At 32.1% G+C, this 20,455-nt stretch overlaps 7 protein-coding genes across 9 annotated transcripts in view; 3 read left to right on the forward strand and 4 right to left on the reverse strand.

The window, feature by feature from the left end:
- The first annotated feature begins 552 nt into the window (after positions 1 to 552).
- LOC132909648 (succinate--CoA ligase [ADP/GDP-forming] subunit alpha, mitochondrial) lies at positions 553 to 3,064 on the forward strand. 2 transcript variants are annotated; one of them, XM_060964584.1, is made up of 7 exons: positions 553 to 726; positions 1,468 to 1,703; positions 1,771 to 1,992; positions 2,129 to 2,233; positions 2,350 to 2,553; positions 2,683 to 2,817; positions 2,896 to 3,064. In XM_060964584.1, the coding sequence occupies exons 1-7, from the start codon at positions 690 to 692 to the stop codon at positions 2,980 to 2,982; spliced, it is 1,026 nt and encodes a 341-aa protein (XP_060820567.1). In that variant the 5' UTR covers positions 553 to 689; the 3' UTR covers positions 2,983 to 3,064. The 2 variants fall into 2 exon arrangements, with proteins under 2 accessions (XP_060820567.1, XP_060820568.1); XM_060964585.1 differs by having other exon boundaries at positions 556 to 726; positions 2,350 to 2,529.
- On the reverse strand, positions 2,813 to 4,327 carry LOC132909654 (UDP-N-acetylglucosamine transferase subunit ALG13 homolog). Its single transcript, XM_060964592.1, has 2 exons — positions 4,150 to 4,327; positions 2,813 to 4,043 (listed from the first exon to the last, which is right to left on the reverse strand). The coding sequence occupies exons 1-2, from the start codon at positions 4,240 to 4,242 to the stop codon at positions 3,624 to 3,626; spliced, it is 513 nt and encodes a 170-aa protein (XP_060820575.1). The 5' UTR covers positions 4,243 to 4,327; the 3' UTR covers positions 2,813 to 3,623.
- A 219-nt stretch (positions 4,328 to 4,546) lies between these two features.
- On the forward strand, positions 4,547 to 6,194 carry LOC132909647 (probable RNA 3'-terminal phosphate cyclase-like protein). Its single transcript, XM_060964583.1, has 7 exons — positions 4,547 to 4,688; positions 4,778 to 5,017; positions 5,116 to 5,282; positions 5,357 to 5,531; positions 5,597 to 5,747; positions 5,817 to 5,921; positions 5,990 to 6,194. The coding sequence occupies exons 1-7, from the start codon at positions 4,547 to 4,549 to the stop codon at positions 6,132 to 6,134; spliced, it is 1,125 nt and encodes a 374-aa protein (XP_060820566.1). The 3' UTR covers positions 6,135 to 6,194.
- Positions 6,137 to 7,641, reverse strand: LOC132909646 (tRNA-specific adenosine deaminase 1). Its single transcript, XM_060964582.1, has 3 exons — positions 6,953 to 7,641; positions 6,616 to 6,867; positions 6,137 to 6,513 (listed from the first exon to the last, which is right to left on the reverse strand). Exons 1-3 carry the CDS (start codon positions 7,639 to 7,641, stop codon positions 6,234 to 6,236), a joined length of 1,221 nt encoding a protein of 406 aa, XP_060820565.1. The 3' UTR covers positions 6,137 to 6,233.
- LOC132909649 (uncharacterized) lies at positions 7,439 to 9,173 on the reverse strand. Its single transcript, XM_060964586.1, has 6 exons — positions 8,948 to 9,173; positions 8,741 to 8,821; positions 8,543 to 8,650; positions 8,160 to 8,446; positions 7,880 to 8,081; positions 7,439 to 7,815 (listed from the first exon to the last, which is right to left on the reverse strand). The coding sequence occupies exons 1-6, from the start codon at positions 9,006 to 9,008 to the stop codon at positions 7,676 to 7,678; spliced, it is 879 nt and encodes a 292-aa protein (XP_060820569.1). The 5' UTR covers positions 9,009 to 9,173; the 3' UTR covers positions 7,439 to 7,675.
- A 248-nt stretch (positions 9,174 to 9,421) lies between these two features.
- Positions 9,422 to 11,264, forward strand: LOC132909645 (trafficking protein particle complex subunit 12). The gene has a single exon (XM_060964581.1). It carries the CDS (start codon positions 9,564 to 9,566, stop codon positions 11,133 to 11,135), a length of 1,572 nt encoding a protein of 523 aa, XP_060820564.1. The 5' UTR covers positions 9,422 to 9,563; the 3' UTR covers positions 11,136 to 11,264.
- Positions 11,265 to 12,149: 885 nt separating this feature from the next.
- The window catches only part of LOC132909638 (zinc finger protein 1), a 35,752-nt gene continuing 27,446 nt past the window's right edge, over positions 12,150 to 20,455 (reverse strand). For both annotated transcript variants that reach the window (XM_060964567.1, XM_060964568.1), the window contains exons 6-9: positions 19,716 to 20,069; positions 19,097 to 19,429; positions 18,588 to 18,747; positions 12,150 to 18,310 (exon numbers count right to left, since the gene is read on the reverse strand). In XM_060964567.1, coding sequence (XP_060820550.1) covers positions 18,117 to 18,310; positions 18,588 to 18,747; positions 19,097 to 19,429; positions 19,716 to 20,069 — 1,041 coding nt within the window. In that variant the 3' untranslated portion in view covers positions 12,150 to 18,116. The remainder of the gene's footprint in view (positions 18,311 to 18,587; positions 18,748 to 19,096; positions 19,430 to 19,715; positions 20,070 to 20,455) is intronic.

The following is a 20,455-nucleotide window of genomic DNA, read 5'->3' on the forward strand; positions in this document are numbered from 1 at the left end:
ACTTTCGGTCGGTTTTCCCTAGCGAGTGTCGCGATCTGTTTATATGACCACGAAGTCTAGTGTATATTTTAAAGATATAAATAGAGACAAAGCTAATCCCCTATATTTTTAGCAACGAAAGAGAAAGAAGTTGCGAAATTGCGGAAATTTGTCATTAATATTTAACTTCTAAATTATATGAAATCTATATATCTAATTAGAATTTAAAGTATATCTCATTACTTCAGTATAAAATATATCGCATTATTTCAGATAGAAATGTTATATCAAAAATAAAGAAAAGAAAATAGAATTTAAAAATAAATGAGAAACTATAGAAGTATTTATTTCTAATGTTTAATAATAAAGAAATGACAACTATTTGATTGTTCTGGCATGTCTAAAATAACGTACAAGATTACCTAGTAATAAAATTTTTGCGTTGAAAATTAGCTTGAAGAAAATATTTTATAGAAGAATGGACCAATCAGTTTGATGTTCAATGTTCCTGTCATTTGACAAGTTCATAGCGAATCTGGAGCATTAGATATACTTAAACTATATGTACATGCGCTAAGTAAGTACAATTCGTCCGTGTATTTTCTTTCGAACTTGACCTCGCTCGTCCGCTGTGGTAGTCCTCTAATGGTGATCCTCTAATAATCCAATTTCGTTTATTGACTATCTTAAGAGAAACATCAATTAAAAGAATGGCTGTGGCTATCAGAACATTTTCAAAATTCACAGGTAAGATGAGAATAATCGTTCGATATTTTTCAATGTTAAAAGGAGACCTTTGTATATTTCGAAATATAATTGTGACATGTTTGTGAGATATCGTAATATTTCACGCCCATTTCTCGTGATACTCATATTCTATTATTTTTTTTAACTAAAAATACTTTAAATAAGTTCCATTTATGTTATCATTTTCAATTATATAAGGACATATGTAATTTTGCATAACTTAATATTTTTGACAATATATGGTTTTAACTCAGTAGATTTAACAATCTTAACTATTAATTAAACATTATATAATTCCATATTAAGTCTTTGTCTATTTCACATACTTGTACTTTGTAACAGAAGCTTCATAATTCTTTTCTTTTTATCATATTTTATTTATATCACACATATTAATGTGATTTTATACAACTATTAAACACAATGGCATAGTTGTTTTAATATGTTAATTAATCTGCTCTATCAGAATAAGTGTCATACTAATCATTGGATAATATACAATTAATGAACCTTGACCCAAAAGTTAAGAAATTTGATATTATCCCTATAAATAACATCTATTTGCAAATAATGTTTAAAGCAATGCCATAAAACCTTTTTATGCCATAAAATATGTATTATTTTATTATTATTACATTTTTTACAAAGAAGGTAGAAGTATATTAATACCTACATTCTTTTAAAATCTCATTTCTTAAAGAAATGTTCAACAAAAAAAAAATCGTTTCTTTTATGTTTCAGTCAGAAACTGTGGTAATTTATTACGTACCCAAATAAGGTTTAACTATGTAGATACTAGGAAAAATTTAAAAATTGATTCCAATACCAAAGTTATATGTCAAGGTTTCACTGGCAAACAGGGGACATTTCATTGTCAACAGGCCATTGAATATGGTACTAAAATAGTAGGTGGTGTTAACCCCAAGAAGGCTGGTACAGAACATCTTGGAAAACCAGTTTATAAAAGTGTGAAGGAGGTGGGAAAATAACGTTCATTTTATATTTTATATATTTATAAATGTATTAATTGTGCTTTTCTTTTAGGCAAAGGAAGCTACAGGTGCTACTGCAACTGTAATTTATGTTCCTCCTCCAGGTGCAGCTGCAGCTATTATGGAGGCAATAGATGCAGAAATGCCATTAATTGTATGTATTACCGAAGGTATTCCACAACATGATATGGTCAAAGTTAAAAGACGACTTTTGGAACAAAACAAATCTCGTTTAATTGGACCAAATTGTCCAGGAATAATAGCTCCAGAGCAGGTGCAGATATTTAATACTTAACAGTATTTAAAAATTTGTATTTTACATACAAATTATATGCAAATTTTTAAATTCAAATCTATAACTATGTTAATACATATCTATATGATAACATATAACAGATATCTATTTGTAGTGTAAAATAGGTATTATGCCAGGACATATACATCAAAAAGGAAAAATTGGTATTGTGTCAAGATCAGGAACATTAACATATGAGGCTGTAAATCAAACAACCCTTGTAAGTGAATGATATCCCTTTTGCTTAAAGAATATAATTCTTTTTTAAATTATACAACAAAATAGTTTTTTAGAATAATTTTGTAATAAGAAACTGTAAGAAAAATTTTCTTTAAGGCTGGTCTTGGGCAAACACTTTGTATTGGAATTGGAGGTGATCCATTTAATGGAACAGACTTTATCGATTGTTTGGATGTATTCCTTAGGGACCCAGACTGTGATGGTATTATAATGATTGGTGAAATTGGCGGCAGCGCAGAAGAATCAGCGGCAGAATATCTCATTCAAAATAATACTGTTGGTTGTTCTTCTAAGTTACTGGTACCCAAATCCTCATCCTATCTTAACTCACCGTTCCTTATATTCCAAGAATCGTTCTATATCCTTATAAGTGCAATTCATTTTTAAGTATTATCGTATACGAATATAATATGTCTGTTATAATCGTAGGGAGGTAAAGCTAAACCAGTAGTGTCGTTTATTGCTGGTATTACTGCTCCACCCGGTCGAAGAATGGGACACGCCGGAGCTATCATTTCAGGCGGAAAGGGAGGCGCTCAAGATAAAATTAATGCACTCGAAAAGGTATTGACTTATTTGCTATTTACAATAAAACCCACATTTTCGTTATGATAAATATAAATATCGTTTTACTTTATTTAGGCCGGTGTAATAGTTTCAAGGAGCCCTGCGCAAATGGGAAATGAACTTTTAAAAGAAATGACACGTCTTGGCTTGGTTTGTAATTAAAGACACATGCCACTATAAATATACATATGTAGTTTGCTTCATATGGATGTATCTTCATACAATAAATTGAAAGTATAAACAATGCTAGGACCGTCTAAGAAATCGACAAAACGATATAATGCACTGAAATGTGCAAATTCATTAAATCATTGATAACAATGATTATGTTCATCAATATTGCGAGATTGCTCGATTATCTTATTCCTAAACAGAATACTTGCAAAGAAATATGACACTTTGTTAAAAAACTAAATTTATGTTAACATTGTACAGTATTTAGAAAATATTTTTATCGATATAGCTTTTATTTTAAAAATTAGCAACCATCCAAAGATGCTATAAAAAGTATCTAACAATAACTGCCACTATTCTTCGTTACCATTTTTATTAACCAGAAATTATAAATTTTTCTATGCTATTAAATGATAATTTTAAGGAATAGTTATTTAAACTATATTGTTGTAAATTATACTAAAGCTATATCTGTTATAACAAATAAAGCTGTTATATATCCATATTGTAAAACAATAAAAATCTAAATATATTAAGCAAAATATAAAAATTAACCTCTTAAATATTTTTGTTTATTATAAATAAGGAATAAAAAACTGTATTTCTTGGAATATTTTTCAAACTTTCTTTCATGGTAAAAATCCCATTATTTGGTCTATAAATTTAGCAATATGTCTACTTCTTTTATTAACAAAAGGTTTTAACTCAGTAAAATTCATGGCTTGTATAGTGTTTAACAAAGTTTTACAAGTACAATAATATAAATGTTTATCTTCATAGAGTTGCTCGGCTAATTCTAATTGATGATTACCCATTAAATTTTCATTTGCAACTACAATTAAATTTTTTCTACACTCTAAAGCATCTAAAATACTTCCTGCTCCTGCATGACTTATAATGAGATCAGCATTTTGTACATAGTTAATTATATCTGCGCTTAAATTGAAATATTCAATATTGACAAAACCACAACGTGGGGTACAATCTGGTACAAATAACGTTCTGCCAACTTGCAAGATGATTTCATAATATCCTTTTGACGATAATACCTAAAATAATATATGTTTAAAAAATTGCTCTAAATTGGATTAGAGATTTACTACTAAATGTTTTTATAACTTCATGTTAAGAACTGAAATTCTCATAATCTTTTACCTCTAAAACTTCTGAGCTAAGTACTGTCTCGATTAGTTCATCAAATTTGGTTGTGCCAACAGTAACAAATATCCTTTGTGTCAATTGTGTCATTTTAAATATTTAAAGATATTATAGACTCGAATATTAATAAGATCATATATCACTATCTTAATTGTTGTTCGTGCAATAATATATTGTTTTTCAACAATTCGGCAAAAATATTCAACAATGTTATCAAATTAACATTTGTTCGATTTGTACGTATCAGAATTGTACCGACTGTATGAATAAAAAATAATTTAGAAGAAAAACTGCGTGTTTGACGAAACAGTATTATGACGTCAGAAAATTCCAAGTTCCAAGTTCCATGTTTCTATCACATTGATTTGTTTACCGCTACGAATTTTAATAAAACATGCCAGCCGAAAGAAAAAATAACGTTTTAACATACGAAGGGTGTAATTATTTACGATATCGCTTATTATTGTCAACATTATCAGGCAAGCCTGTGCGAATTACAAATATTAGAGTTAAAGATGACGATCCAGGAGTTAAAGGTTAGTTTAAACATATACTTCTTTTGAAAATATTCAAAGATTTAAATATATTATATTTTTATTATTATTAATATATTCATTATGTGTAGAGTATGAAGTCAGTTTTATTCGCTTATTGGATAAAATAACAAATGGATCAAGAATAGAATTAAATGAAACAGGAACTAATTTATATTATAACCCTGGATTATTGTACGGTGGTGAATTAGAGCATGATTGTAGTGTACAACGAGGTATTGGTTATTATCTAGAAGGAATTATGATATTAGCTCCATTTTGTAAAAAAGCTGTGGATATAAAACTCAAAGGAATCACTAATAATACAATAGGTAACTAATCCTTCATGATAAATTTTTAAGCACAGAACATTATCAGTTATTGTAATGGCAAACAGCTAAAAAATTATATATATGTCATTGTATTTAAGATCCTTCTGTGGATAGACTAAAGGCATGTGCTGTACCTATATTAAAAAGGTTTCTGTCTGGTGATAATGAAGTTATCTTTACCATTAATAAAAGAGGAGCTGCACCTCTAGGTGGTGGAGAAATTAAATTTAAATGTCCTCCTAGTCGTAATCTTAGAAGTATTCAAGTTAGTAGAAACCATATCTTCTTTATTAAAGTATTTATAATTTATAACTTAAAAATAAAAAAGTGTATATGTAGTTTCAAAATAGTGGAATGGTAAAAAGGATCAGAGGTACTGCATGTAACATACGTGTATCTCCTGCTATTGCTAATCGAATTGTGGAGTCTGCTAAAGGTGTACTGTTAAACTTCTTGCCAGATGTTTACATTTATACAGATCATTGTAAAGGTGCATCTAGTGGAAAATCACCAGGTATGTATTTAGTTGTTCAGTCATTAATAACGCTAAATGTATTAAATATCATTAAAATATGACAGGTTTTGGAGTAACTTTATCAGCTGAAACAACAACTGATGTTGTCTTTGGTGGAGAAGCATTTTCACCTCTAATGACAGCAGCTTCTTTGCCTTGTGTACCAGAAGATATTGGTAAAGAAGCAGCTATGAAATTAGTTGATGAAATTTACAGGTAAAGCAAGCATAACTAATGAATATACATCAGATAATGAAAATATTATATAAATATATATGATTTTAGAAATGGTTGTGTAGATTCAGCTTTTCAAGCCATGACTGCAATGTTTATGGCATTGGGTAGGAAAGATATTTCTAAATTTGTAACAGGGCCTTTATCACCAGCAATGTAAGTAGCTGTTTTATACATTTGTATTTATCCTAAAATGATAAGACTGATGTATGATATTATCACAGGATACAATTTTTACGCGATTTAAGAGATTTCTTTGGAATTGTTTTTAAAATCGAGCCACTTAAAGAAGAAGATGAAATATTAGAACAAGTTGTCTTAACTTGTATAGGTGTAGGATATACTAATATAAGTAAACGAACATTGTAAAATAGTATTGTACTTATTTTTTATATGTACCAATTTTAAAAATATATATGTTTGTACATATTTATAATCTTATTTGTATATTAAAGAATATTAAATATTCTACAACACAAATGTTTGTAACCGAATTGGTTTAGAAGGCCAAGCATGAAAAGATCCTGATTTTAAAGTGTTCCATAAGCTTTGATAATTTTTAGACCACATTTTACAATCCAAATAAGTAATCTTTTTAGGATGTCTTATATTACAATCAGGGTGTCGATATTTATCACAAGTTTGCAAGAACATTTCAAAAAGAGCGCGTCTCGTTACAAGTAGATTACTACCTTTCTTTTTTTTTGTAGCTCCTTGTTTTCTACCCTCAACCGCTACTTCAGTATCGCTATAAATAAATATTTATTAAAACCATATTGTTTAAAAACATAGCTTTATCAGAGAAAAAGTAAATATAAATATTTAAGTAAAAGTAAATATTAAAGATTACCGATTTCTTACAGCACACCATATTATACTCGATGGACATGGATGTTTCCTCTCAGAATTTTTTTGTTGTTTAAAGTAAAGTTTACTTTGTACAATCTTTAGTTTACGTACTTTTTCGTTAAATCGTTTGTATAATCCACGTTCCATCGCCTCTAGGGAAAAAGGAGAATTGCCTCCAACTACAATAGTTTCCATTTTTATTGGAGGTATCAATATTGATAAAAGTGATCCTTGTATTCCAAGTAAATTCCATCTAAAATCAGCAGATAAAGCTTAATTTTCATATTCTATAAGAATACTTTTTAATATTGATTGTAATATTACACAATTGTATTTACTTTGCTATTTTGTCTGAACAAGACAAACTAAGAGTAGGATTTCCTCTTCCCGGTTTAGTACGTAGCGGTCCAACCACGTGGTAGTTTATTCCGGGTAAATGAGGATCTTGGCATTTTTCGGATTTTATGCATTTTGCACCGGTTCTATATATATCTTTAATTATTTGTGTTTCTTTTTTATCGGCATTTGATTCTATTGTTTCCACTCTGTTATTATAATCACATTTTATCATTTTTGTTGGAGGTGCATCATCTTTATAGAATTCTTCTTTCAAAAATATAGAACAATCTCCACAAGGAGTTTGACTCGTAAAGAAATGAAACGATATTTTATCGTTTATTTTAATTTTTTTTTGATCATCTATTGTAAAAACATCACTTTTAGAGTCACTGAGTAAGAAATTGATTTGCTCATATAAATATCTTAAAAAGGCACGCCTAACAAGAATTTCTGCATGAGAATCACTTAATCTGCAACCTTCATCATATACTTTCGTATTTATTAAATCTAATTTTCCTAAGCATTTTGTGCCTGTAGCAAGAGCTACTAAAGTGAGTGAGCTGTCCTTTTTTTTTAACACTATGCCTGATAGCACAGTCCACTCCTTCTCTGATGGTTTACCATTCTTACCAAGCTTATTATATTTTTCTAAACAAAGGTGTGCAATCTGATCTGCAAGATCTTCCATGCTTTTTTTTTTATTTTATTTGTATTTAAGCTATCTAATACACATTGGAAGGGTCCCAAGCATATTTATGTTGAGATAGAGAAAATAAAGCTCTCATACTTTCTTCATCAATAACAAAATCTAGCTGTATATTGTCCCTTATATGTTCTTTCTTTACAGCTTTGGGAATGATGCCTGCAATAATATCATTAAATGATACATGATAGAAATATTCATCTTAAAAAAGAAAATTATTCACCAATTCCTTGTTGCAAAGCCCAATTTAATAATAATTGCGCTGGTGATACATTAAGTTGAGTAGCTATTTTTACGACAATTGGATCTCTTAAAAGATTAGTACTGCTACTAGTTCCTAAAGAAGAATATGCTTGTACATGAATCCCTTTGTTATTGCAGTACTTAATTAATTCTTTTTGATGATAATGTGGATGTAACTCAACCTATAATACAAAAATATATTTAATTTTTTAATTAATATAAATTAAAATACAAATTAAATTCAGGTACAATCGATTTACTTGATTAACACTTGGTGGTATATCTTTACAATTTTGCAATAATTCTTCTAGATGTTTGATTGTATAGTTGGATACACCTATGGATCTTATGAATCCTTGTTTCTTCAATTCTACTAATTTATCCCAAGTCTTTGCTCTTAAGCTTGGATTATTTGTTGAACTTTCTGAAATATAAGCTGCACCTGGCCAATGAATCAAGTACAAATCAATGTATGTCGTATTAAGTGCTTTAAGAGATCTTTGCACAGACTTTTCTATTCCTTTTGGATCTCCATGTTCACTTGGTGCTATTATAAACATATGATTTTGATATATTTATATATATATTTAGTTTTTTAAGTTTAACATGCTTTATATTATCTAAAATCATTATTGATACATACAAAGCTTAGTTGTAATAAATATATCACTCCTTTGAAGATTATATTTTGGTAATAAATTTTTTAGAGCATAGCCAATATCTTCTTCATTTCGATACACTACAGCTGTATCTATATGTAATAAATAAGAAATGATACATTTTCAGAATATATTTATAATAGGACAAATTAATAATATTAATAATTTTATTAGATACATACCAATAGAACGAAAACCAACTTTTAAACTTTCATCTACTACTTCATATATTATATCTCTCCCTTGAATTTTGTATGTTCCAACTAAAATGATTTAATATTTTATAATAAGTAATAGTAACAAGCGGCTTTTACCATTATTTTAATATTTTCTTCAATACACATTTAAATATAGTAAAAAATATTCTATTTCTTATATTTTAGTCTTACATCCAACAAGAGGCATAGTATAACCACTTGAAAGGAGAACATTTTTCGTTGCATTGTTCATATTATACTTAATTTATAAAATCTCTTATAATCTCCACTGGTACTTGTATGGAATACATATGGTATATATTATCATTATCATTATCATTTTATAGTGCCATCTTTGATATAGTGACATTAAATAAAAAGAAAGTAAATTTGTTTCAGTGTTGAGAACTATTTTCTAGTCAGATATGTACGACTATAATTTTCAGAACTAAGTACATTATTATCATTAACTTATTAGAAAATTTAATTATTATATCATAATTATGTCTTGAACAATCAGAATATTACATTTTTCAACTAAACCTAGTGATTATAGCAGAAATTTATTCATATTGTAGCACAAAAGATTGTACAAAAATATTAATGATTGATAAATTGATTGGTAGACAAAAACAGGTACATAATAACACGTTCTATTATACACATAATTCGTGGCAGAATATCCATCTGATTTTGACAGTTGACGTCTAAGGTATTTTCTTCGATCTAATGTTTATAGGATTTTGTAAATCATATAAATAAATGTATATATAGATTTTCAAGTGAAAACAAAATAGTTAGGCGTAGAATGGCTGAAGAAAATGGGACTTCACAGCAGAAATGCGAGACTACTGAAGAGGTTACGAAAGAAATGGAGACAGATATCAGCCGCTATTTTGAAAATGCATCTCGCACGATCTTCGATGAGATCGTGTCGCCTAAAAAGGAAGATTTTTTCGATGTGCAAAGAGGTTCTGGGAGTCGAATCCCGGATTTTGAATTACTGACGGATCAATCAAACGAATTTTTGAAGACTAGTTCATTGCTTGGTAACGAACGACTTGATCATAGTGGTACGAACGATGTACACAGAGATGCGTGGATACCTTCTGAACACACAAGAAACATCCTTCGATACACAGCCACGTGGACTACTGGGACTAGTTTCATGGAGACAGAGGACTTAACAATGCCAGGACTTGCAGTTCAAGGAGACATGCCCAATTTGATAAAGAGTAGTGTTGTAAGATTCCTAGGTGAAGATGAAAATATACAGAGGCATGTGCTCACTGCTTCTGATGTAACTCAAGACGAACGTGGCTTAAGGACATTAATACAAGCTGGTTGTTACAAAGCTGCAATAAATTTATCGGGAAGATTATTAACGGTATATGGTCAAGGATATGGCAAGAAAAATGAACGTAGTAAACATTCTCCGCATTCTTTGCAACTGTGGTACACGAGGCTGGCTCTTTTAACCAAGCTCAAGCAAATTGATATTTTGAAGATTGAGTCAAAACCATTTGGTAATCTGGATAAACCAGACATGTATTTTACATTTTATCCAGAACTGTATGGTACCAGGCCAGGTTCTATGGCTTCCTTTTCCTTTAGACTACTTTTAGCTGAGATTCCAATGTATTGTGCAAAACCAAAAGAAGCATTGGATAATCTTTATAAGATTCTAGCAATTGTGAACCAAATTATAATCAATTTTAGCAATGGATTTAATGGAGATGGATCTCGTGTTAAGATTAACCCTGCAGAACAAGAAGATGCTATAAGATTGTGGAAAGGCAGAAGATCTAGGACTTTTATATCTATTATTAATTGTGCTGTTAGCATGAAAAATTATGTATTGGGCATAGATATTTTAGGAAGACTTTGTGAATCTGCAGATTGGTCACCTGAACAAATGGATGCATTGAGATCTAGTATAGGTAGATTACATCTATTTTTGGGAGATGTTTCAGCAGCAGAAAAATTTTTAATCAATCTGCATAAAAAAGAGAGTGGTCCTACTGTTCGAGAGTTAACAGACAGAGGATTAATGGCAGTAGCCCACAATTCTTTTCAAGAAGCATACAAGTGTTTCCAAGCAGCAGAAGCATTGGATCCATCAAACATAGCATTAATTAATAATATGGCTGTTTGTCTTTTATATACAGGCCAGTTAAAAGCAGCAGTGCATTTATATGAAAGTATGATAACAAGAAACCCTGTAAAAAGTTTACAAGAACCTATACTGTTGAATATATGTACATCGTATGAATTGCATACAACTCATTGTAAACAACCAAAGTTACATTTACTGAGTCAATTGAACAGGTATAAAGGAGATGCTGTAGATATACAGTGCCTGAAACTCCCTTTAAATTGAGATCTTTTTGTTCGTCCATGTACAGTATATGATAGAGCGAGGATGAAATTTTAAACCTGTTATATAATTATGAACATGATTGCGCCGAGTAATGTATAAATTTTAACAATAAAAATCAGTTTCTTAAAAGATCAGTATTCTTCCTTGTGCATTTTTAATCTAATCATAATTATTCAGTTATTTGATATTTTAATTTTTTGCATGATATTTTTTTAATTAATAAATAATATTGTTAAATTATTACAATTATATTTAATCACAGACGAACTGTGAAGTAAACCTGACACTCAATGCGTTTTCGTGTTTCATGTTTTGGAAGTCATCTGATACCCATTTTTGTACTACACGCGACATTGTTAATTAAGTATAGTAGTGGCATCTAACGAGTCCTATCCTCAGTCAATGGCAGCGGCACAGATGAGGGAACAGGTGTAGTTAATGGTAATGGTATCACTAACGAGGTACAAAATAGATGTGATACATAATCGTTTTTCATGTTCCGCCACCGACGAGTTGCAGAAGTCTCTATCTCTACAAGTTGGCATTGACTAAATACATAATAGATCTGACATTATTCATATGAGACAATGAATACAATATGGCCCTTACCTGCTCAGGCAAGTAACTTAATCCCCTCCTCAATCACAATAGGCGGGAATACTGAACAAATTGGCTTCGTCTCTGAGCCCTAATGGGTGTGGTCATTTAATCGTTTACTCCGCTATTAGTATCAATAGACAAAGCTATTCTACTATAATTTTGCTTCTAACATTTAATAATACATTTGTAAAAGTAGTTTCATTGTTAGCTATAGATGTTATCATCGTCTTTTCAGCAAGAATGCTGTTAACTCCAACAACATCTCGATAGATGGAGCTATGTATTTGATTCTAATGTAATACATATTTCTAGAGGGAGATTTGATTATATCTTCGTATCTTGATATACCAGTCTTCACACCGAAATCCTAAGGTACAAGGAATATATGTAAAGAAAAAAAATGTAACATCGATATCAAAGTAAAATAGCCTTTATTACATCGTGAAACGAGGACAATTTAATGAACGTTCAACAATTGCTAGAATTCTTTCTCTCACCTACTTTCTCTCCCTCCCGTTCTTCCTTTCACACGCACACACATTCCTTCTCATTCTCTCCCTTCATTCATGTCATTCAGTTTCGACTGTTTACACATTTAATCTCGCACCTCTTTTCTCCTTTTTCGTTTCTTTTCATTTGTTGCTTGTTGTTCTCTCTCACCAACGTCTGACATAATTTCGCGTGCTCGTAATGTTCTTCGAGAATAATGCATTACAGGACACATACTTTGTCATCATGTCAAACATAAACTCGTTCGATCTATCCCCGTAATTAATTCCTCATATCCTGTCCCTTCTGTCCGCCCATAATTTCATTACGACTCTAAGATCGTTAACGATTTTAACATTATACCCTTCCTCCTCAATCTCTTTGTCTCATTCTTTCTTTCCTGTTCCTTATCCATGTTTTTCTATTAGTAGGCGGTACATCAATAGCATACATCATTCAGATCGATTCCAAAACTGCACTCTCTCTCCCTGCAGAAAAAAGGCACGAACTGGCGGAAAAGTCGGCCTAACTGTATAATATTTTCATTTATTTTATTATGGATGGAACTTCGTCACAATACATTATTTTTTTAAATTTCATTTTCTTTTTATCTGCTGCTTCTTTCCGCAGTGTGTAACAGGTTCGGCTCCCGTTTCCGTTTTAACCAAATTCATCGATTCGTGCTTCGGAAGTTCGCCGCGTAGTGCGCGCAGTGTTCGATCCTTCCAACATCCTCCCTCTTCCATTATACTTTTTATTTTTTCCTTCTTCTTTTTTCTCTATTTTGTTTCTCTATCTCAAATGCCCATTATCAACGATCGAACTTTTAAAAGGAGATCGTTTTGGTTAGAATAACATACTTTTAATTATAAGAATATATATACTCCTTCTCCAAAAAGTGACTGTTATCCTGAAATTCGTTTCGAATTCAATTTCATGCTCCTTATTTTGGTGACTGTATTGCAAGACAAAAAATAACTTAAAAATACGTCGATCTGAAAGGAAACTGGTACAATTACAATTCTCCGCGATAAATTTTCATTGAAATTTAGATTAAAATATTAGATTAAAGTATTATACAACGCAAATTGCTTATCGAGCTGTTTTGCAACCGCTCGCTTCAACATCACGAGATCATTTCACCCGGAGAAGGCACTGCATCCACTACGCAGCTGGAACCTTCCGGTTTTTATATTTTTTTTCCCCACCGTCCTTACAAAGTATCTACCGCATATTACACTTCACTGTTACAATAACATCCGCATCGCTATTCCTGGCGACTAAATGTAACCTTACGAATGTATTACCTATGTACATACATGCTGTGCCGTGTACACACGTGTATCCACGTACACGCAAGGGATGCGTTCTTGTGCGTACACGTGCAGACCTCTCTGCATTTAGTAAATTTATCCTTTTTTTCACACTTACAATTTTTATATATATATTATATGTACTATTGTAATTAATGCTTACGCTCTCTAATTTCTAAAAAGAAACGGTATTATTATTGTCCTGCCGTATTTTATTTCCGAGTATTTTTCTGGTGTACATACACGCAATACACGCACACACGCACGATTCTGGTGCTTATGTAACGTAGTCATGGAAAGCTCGATGGCATAACCACCAGTGTTCGTCGAATACAATTTAAAGCGAACATGTTTGTTATCCCCACGTGCATCCCCCTCTTTAGAGAAAAATCACAATATATACTCTCATGGAATTCGTTTTAGAACACTTTTCAATCAAACACGAATATAGAGGTACATATGCTTTACGTGTCGGTATCGTAGTGTTCTTTACAACTTTACAAAGATTCGTTTATGGCACGCCATTTACTCGCTTTATATTTATTGTCTGCGGTTACAGGAAACAATCGTTCGACAGATGGGAGAGGCATCGCGGGGATAGCGTTACTTTCGACGAGAGAATTCATATCGAGATCGAATCATTGAATTTCTATATTATTTCGGTAACTAGGCAAGCTCGGTCGTTCACGGAAGGCATCGTACGGTGCTCATTTTTTTTTAAATCGTTGCATCAACAATCATTAACAATTTTTTTTCTTCTTTTTTCCTCGTATTTCTCTCCTCGTTTTCTCATATTTCGTTTTGTTTCATCATGCTCGTATGAGTTATTATTCACTTTTAGTTTAATTACTTCATCTTTTTTTCCTTTTCTTTTTTTTTTTTTTTTTTTTTTTTTTACGTAGTTTTCACGTAATAGTTTAGGAAATAACGGAGACATAACCGATGCCGATGCGCGAAAGCTGGCAAAAATTACGCTGTAGTCTGTGTCTGTTATTTTTAATAGTACGTACATACATACATCGAGGCGAGCAGGTTGCAAATACTCCCGAATCAGAGCAAATATTTCTATCTTTATATATCTATATTAATATATTTATATATTTATATTTATATATATAATTTTTTTTATTCTTCATTTAGTCACTTATACGTATGCAATATTGTCTTCGTAAATTTCCTGCTTTTTCTTCCTGATGTTCTAAACCCGTTGGTCGTGAAAGTATTCGAAAGTACAGAATCGAGGCGTTTTTTTTCAGAGTGAGAATAATTATATATAATTGAAAATCGATAACCGACGAAACTTAACGTACGAATACAAATTTTTGTGCAAAATTATAGAAATGAAAAATACTTAAGGAATGCCGGTAAATTGGTATATATATCAACGATTAAAAAGATTCTTAAAAAAGAAAGAAGAGAAATTATACAAATAAAAACAAGTTAATGAAAAAAGATAGAGAACATAACACATAATGATGAGAAATAACGAAGAAAAATAACAAAGCGATTGCACAGGAACGTTGAATCGTTTACGATCGAGTCTCAAAAACTAGAAAATAAAAATAGAAGATTCTCGCGTATCTGTACCAGCCGAGGAACAGACTCGTCGCGGGTTCACGAATCCGCGGCGATCGATTAGTACTATATATATAATATATCGTGTCGTAATATTATAATAATATAAAAATATATTTCTTAACTATTAACACTATAATAAATGAGTATTATAAGCATCATATCTGGATTTTTTCCATTTTATCTCGTAGTGCGGACACGATGCCTGTCGCGGATAACCGGAGCTTCTAGACGCGGAGGAAATGCAACGGTGGCGCCCTGCTCGGCCGAACACGACACTACTTTTTTGGCGCGACCCTTTAAACGTTACATCTTTTCTTTTTTCTGCCGTGTATCCCCGTATAAGTCGTCGTTTCTTTTTATCAATTTTTTTTATCAATAACAATATATATATTTATATAATATAATATATATATATATCACTTGTCACTCGTGGTACGTGTAAATAAAAAGAGGCATAAACCGTTATAAAATACAATTCTCGAGTATTATCGATCTGTAGATTATATATATATTTATATATATCGCTTACCTACGCGTCCGAACGAATAAAATCATAAAAATTGTGTAATAATAATTTTTTTCTGTTTTAATAGTACAGTATTGGAAGCATTTTAATATTATACTTAGAGTTTATGATCGGGGCCCGGATCTCGGTGAAGGGACTTTTTCTCAATGTTTTCCTTTTGTATATCTTTTTTTCTTTTTTTGTATTGCAAGGTTCTCGATGCCATTTCCCTTTCAGGCGCCAGAAACAAATGTGATGAGCTCGTCGGGTTCAATTGAAATCTCATGATGACGAGACCACATGAGCTCTACAAAAAGTACGAGAGGCCATGGTGATGCTTCGTGATCTATGAATAACTAAAAAAGGAGCACCGGTAGCGCGTTGATTTTTACGGAATGTCTAAGGCATTTTTTTTGTTTCTTCCTACAATGCGAAACATTCGTTTTTCTAAATCTTTTCTTTTTAGCGTAAATGGATGATACGCGGAGATTCAAATATTAAATAATAACAATGTTGAATAAATCAAGAAATACGTGTATTACTTTAGGCTTAACTTACCGTATGTCTGAATAATTCAAGAAAATAACGAAAATTTAATTTACAGAAAGAGAAAACAATGTGCAATATAGTTAAATAATTATTAAACTTGACACTAGAATTATATAAAATAAAAATATATAAATAATTGTAATTAAGGTAGTAGGATAAAAGTAAAGTACAAGTATATAATCGTATTTCGACTCAAATATACGTTAACATTAATTTTATCAAAAGCTTCTACGTGTTTTTAGTAATTACAAACAAAAAAAAAGCTAGAAATGGTCATTTTAACATATTTGATAGTTCTAGTGTTAATAACTGAGAGTAAGAACCAATTTATATACGATTGGTATTATAAAACTATCGTGAGATCTGCAAAAAAAAAAAATAAACTTGAAATATATATGAATCTCTCACGTAACATTAAGGAAATATACGAAGATGTGATTTAGATTTAAAGTAAGTACACAAGGATCGAAAGCTATTCGTTATGGCATCGATCACCGATAGATAAGGCCCAGAAACACCTCGACGCTATAATAAATCGTAATTTGGCCGAATCCTCCTGCATCGAGCTTGAAAAAAGCTCTCTCGACGGTGAGGATAGACCAGGCGACTAGAAATTCTAGTCTCCATTCTCAGCGATTCATCGGAATTTGCGTTTAAGCTCTCTCAGTTTAGCGGTTTAAATTCAAATGTATTCTCTTTTTGTCCGGTGCTTCAACCTTTCCCAGCATTTACCTTTGGTGTTCGTTCTTATCCAATTGCACGCGCGCACTTATCTTTTTCTTTTTGTCTTTTTAGTAATATGAATTTTCATACTTTGAATTCTTTAAACTTCGTGCTGTTCTAAAACATTAGTGAACGAAGGAATTAAGGCTGAAGAATGTCATTCGATTGGATGTCTCAGAAACGAAAGATTATTTTTCCACCACTTTTAACTTTCCTTTCTTTCTTGTAAATTAATTATTTGGTAAAAATATCTAGAAAATGGTTTCTGCACTTTTTAAACATTGTTACTTTCCAGTACAGGATATTACTTCCAATTTTAGTTCGTTCGTTATTAAATGCACACGCGCAACTCGATCAAAAATGAAACATTCAAATCACGTCACCATATCCCTTCGTCAATTTGCGCGTCGCGACTGAATTACATCGCGTGCCCCGTGCGAACGTGGCTAACAAATTTGTACGTTAATTAGTTTCCTTATTATTGTCATGGTATATATAATAATCTTGTTAATAAAAATACTAAAATATTATGTATATTATATATAATATATAATAGATTATTGCATTATGCATTTTTGGTACCGTTGCGTGTTTGGTTTCTTTTTTTTTTTAATTTTCGTCGACTCAAAGTCGCTGCGAATTCATTTTTTTTTTTTACTTTTCACTTTTCTGCTTCCTTTTTTTTATCATTTTTAGCTTCTTTCTTTGTTTCAGCGAGAACGAACTTGAGAAGAAACTCACGTGACACTTGGACGATGTTGTTTGCTCGAACAGGAGAGTCGCGACTATCGAGTCTCACTCGCTATCTTCTTTAATCTTTTTAATACAACGTATTATTTAATCTTCTATTCTTTTTCTTTTTTCTTCAGAATGGCATTTCATTTTTCATTTTCCTTTTCGATCAACATGCGTTTCCTTCTCCAGTTAAATATATCTTTTAGGCTTTGATTATTATTTGCTGTGTTTAACGCAAGCCTTTTCGCGGGTAAAATGCGTGCGCGAGATCGCGTTTGGAAAAATTCGTCGCTAGGTGTACTTGCCGTTCTTCTAACGTGGTTCTCAGGCGTTTTATTTTATCGCGAGATATAATATTATTTCCCGTTTCCAAATTCGCTCCTTTTTCTTCATTAAATGCTGAGTCCCTTGACGTAGAAGGAAAAAAAGGACCGTACATACTTAGCTAAGTCAGCGAGAGAATTTTCGTTTCAACTAGCGGGAATACTTCTATTCTCTATACGGCTTGCAGTAAGAGTAACGATGATTCATGTGTTGGCTGTAGGAGCCGGAGTGAGAGAAGCGCTTGAGGCACTTGGAGCACTGGAAGGGCTTTTCGCCACTGTGCAGTCGCTTGTGTTCGGTCAGATGGTGCTTGTGCTTGAACGCCCTTGGGCACTCCACGCATTTGTACGGCCTTTGCCCTGTGGATATTCATCCGATCTTTTAATATTATCTACATCATAGAGGACCAAAGTGTGGTTTGTAACCGACTGGCGGATCACCGAGCTACTTTTTGGGTGGGTCGTGAAAAATTATTATTTTCGAAAATGGGTTCGACCCCTAAAAAGCTTGGGAAGCTCTGGTTACTAATTGAATATTAACGTTATTAAATAATGTTTCAAATATAAAAAAATAAGAATTTTCTATATGTTAATTTGTAATGTGTAGAAATGAAGAGAGCAACATTTAAATACATACCGGAATGTTCATATTTGTGTCTTGCTAGGGAACTGTGCTTGGAGAATGTTTTGTCACACCGATCACAGAAGTAGACACCCTGCTCGATCTCCGCTGCTGGCGAAGCCTCTGGTTGACTCGCGTTTTCACTTTCGTTCTTTACATTTGTCTGAGGTTGACTCTGCAAATACGGAACTTCATAATATACTTAGCATAGCAATATTCAACATACAAATTATGCAACATTAAAATAGACGCATATAAAACATAACAGCAAACTTCTTTGCTCCTCACCGCTTTAATATAACACATTTTTACTATCTTATTAATTATTTTCCATATGTACTTTATTTTTGTATTATACGTAGACTGGGAATTTTTATGCAAGCTCATAGTTTTATAAACACAAATAAGCAAGTACTTGACTTTAAATATTTCGCATTTAAAGTAAAGTACTGGATTTAAAGTTTTCACAAATGCATAGATATTCGCAGTTTAATAGTAATCGTTAAAACCAGCGTTATCATTACCTTCGGAACAATTTCTCCCCCCATCGGGGCCGTACGTTTCGTTTCTACAGAATCGGTGGTCTCTTCGTCAATAACGAGTGGCGAATCCTCCAGATCATCCGTGTCTTGATTATGCGACGACGCATTATCGTTTTTCGGTTCAACGGGAGACGATGATGTGAATTTTACACAAATAGTTTCATTGTCTTTGCACGCCGTCTCTGTGAGAGCTTCTTTCTTCGACAAATCTAATGGTTGTTCGTACGCGGTCTGACTGGTCGAATTTGCCAATGGTACTAGAGCTGGTATCTTCGATTCTCGTCGGTCCCTCGCTCGGGAATTTTGGAACCAAACCTGAACATTAAATAACGTATTCATGACATATTCTGAATGATTCTTTTAAAAGCATATTATTAGCAATAATAGTTCCAATTCAAACAAATAAAGATTCTATTCTTAACAAACTTTAGTTTCAACGCTAATTTCAGTTTCACTTCTTCAAACTGAACATTATTATGTATAAATTCGAACATGGTGCTAAAGCAACGGAAAACAAGTGTTCATTTAAAAAAAGTCATAAGGCAAGGAGTTAATTGGGTAAGGTTTTTTTGTGGAGAATCTTTTGAGGAAAAACATGCACCTGTACGACACGAGTAGGAAAATTGATGTAATTGGCGATCATGATGATCTCCTCCTTCTTGGGTCGAGGATTAATGGCATAGTAACCCTTGAGAACAGCCAATTGCTCATCGTCTATCAACGATCTAGCCCTGACTCTCCTTCCGTTATCATTGTGCGTCTGTGTACCATCCTCCTCGTCCTCCGAGTCCGCCTCCGAGCTATCCTCCGCTTTTCTCTTGTAACCTGATTTCGCACTGGGTTGATTTACGTCCTCGAGCTTCGCCGCCAAACCTTCACTCTGCGAATCATATTGATCCGCTGCTGACCAGTCTGGATAATGTGCCATCTCGCTGGACATCTCGCTGTCTTGATCCTGTGCCAATATATTCATCGTTAATTAAGGAATTTGTGTTTTTTTTGTGGCTGAAATAGTGAATCGTGATAGTTAAGTCAATTATCAATGGAGAATAAGGAGAGATCGATTAAGCGATACAAAATAATCTGGAAGAGAATTCTTCAAATCTTTGTTATTAGTTTGATTGCAGAAATTCGTGATTTTTTAAAATACATCACAAATTGTAATTTTTGAACGAACGTGTAAAGCATAAAACAAAGGAATAAGATTCCTTAAGAATTGCTTCAACCAATAAACGTAGCTGTTACAATGCTTTTATATAGACCATTAAATTGTAATAATCTATTCTTTATATTAATATATTTAGGAGAATTTATGTGTCAAAATAATGACCTTCATATAAT

This window comes from Bombus pascuorum, chromosome 8 (assembly GCF_905332965.1).
Source record: "Bombus pascuorum chromosome 8, iyBomPasc1.1, whole genome shotgun sequence".
In the NCBI taxonomy this organism is placed as follows: domain Eukaryota; kingdom Metazoa; phylum Arthropoda; class Insecta; order Hymenoptera; family Apidae; genus Bombus; species Bombus pascuorum.